Source organism: Colobus angolensis, unplaced genomic scaffold (genome assembly GCF_000951035.1).
Source record: "Colobus angolensis palliatus isolate OR3802 unplaced genomic scaffold, Cang.pa_1.0 Scaffold66, whole genome shotgun sequence".
In the NCBI taxonomy this organism is placed as follows: Eukaryota; Metazoa; Chordata; class Mammalia; order Primates; family Cercopithecidae; genus Colobus; species Colobus angolensis.
Window position 1 is genome coordinate 2,210,427 of NW_012120265.1, and position 1,247 is coordinate 2,211,673.

General features: G+C 51.6%; 2 protein-coding genes across 2 annotated transcripts in view; both read left to right on the top strand.

The window, feature by feature from the left end:
* The window catches only part of IFI30 (interferon, gamma-inducible protein 30), a 27,333-nt gene that overhangs the window by 13,364 nt on the left and 12,722 nt on the right, over positions 1-1,247 (top strand). The window lies entirely within an intron of this gene.
* The window catches only part of PIK3R2 (phosphoinositide-3-kinase, regulatory subunit 2 (beta)), a 16,404-nt gene that overhangs the window by 11,004 nt on the left and 4,153 nt on the right, over positions 1-1,247 (top strand). Inside the window, exon 8 of the mRNA XM_011925914.1 lies at positions 798-940. Within this exon, the coding sequence (XP_011781304.1) occupies positions 798-940 (143 nt within the window). The remainder of the gene's footprint in view (positions 1-797; positions 941-1,247) is intronic.

Below are 1,247 nucleotides of genomic sequence, written 5' to 3' on the forward strand. Positions count from 1 at the left end.
AAAATCAAAAAAAAAAAAAAATTAGCCGGGCATGGTGGCGCACACCTGTAATACCAGCTACTTAGGAGGCTGAGGCAGGAGAATCACTTGAACCCAAGAGGCAGAGGTTGCAGTGAGCCAAGATCACACCACTGCTCCAGCCTGGGTGACAAGAACGAGACTCCATCTCAAACAAAAAAGAATTTTGAGGTGCGGTCTCACCATGTTGCCCAGGCTGGCCTCAGACTCCTCAGGGTTCAAGAGATCCTCCCACTTTAGCTTCCCAAGTAGCTACGATTACAGGCAATCGCCACCAGCCCTGGCCTCTGTCCGCTTTTTACTGATGTGTTAGCTGAGGCTCTAAATGGACAAGACAACTGTCCAGGATCAGTTAGGAGCACTGTAACTTCAGAATTGACTTTGGCCCTGAGCCTCAGTTTCCCTGTTAATAGTTGTTACTTTGTTGGGGATTGCTGGAAGGGTCCATGGGACAATGTAAGGAAAGTCCTAGTGCAGCGTCTCCCCCAAGAAGCACTGTGAGCTGTAGCAACTAGATCTCTCATTCATTCCCAGCAGTGTTAACAGGTCCAGGTGTGTGTGGATACCTATAGGAGGATGTAAAGAAGAAGAGGGTTTGAGGGGTGGGGTTTTGAAGGCTGAATAGGAGTTCATTTGGTACAGCAGGAGTTAGAAGAATGACACTCCGATAGAGGGACCAACTTGAGCAGCCTCCATATCAGAGTTGAGATGTACCTTTACCCCTCACGAGGGCCTTTTGGGGAGTCCCAGGAGGTGCTGAGCTGCGCCCCCTCCTCCAGGAGCTGCAGATGAAGCGTACCGCGATTGAGGCCTTCAATGAGACTATCAAGATCTTTGAAGAGCAGGGCCAGACTCAAGAGAAGTGCAGCAAGGAATACCTGGAGCGCTTCCGGCGTGAGGGCAACGAGAAAGAGATGCAGAGGTGAGTCTGGCACCCTACCCTGGATCTGGTGCGGTAGAAGCGGGGAAGGAAGTAGAAGGAGACCAGCCACCTGGAGGCGAAGAGTAGTCTGTTGAAATGGGCTTTGGGCCTGGTGCGATGGCTCAGGCCTGTAATCCCAGCACTTTAGGAGGCTGAGGTGGGTGGATCTCCTGAAGTCAGGAGTTTGAGACCAGCCTGGCCAACATGGTGAAATCCTATCTCTATTAAAAATACAAAAATTAGGCCGGGCGTGGTGGCTCACGCCTGTAATCCCAGCACTTTGGGAGGCCGAGGCAGGCGGATCACA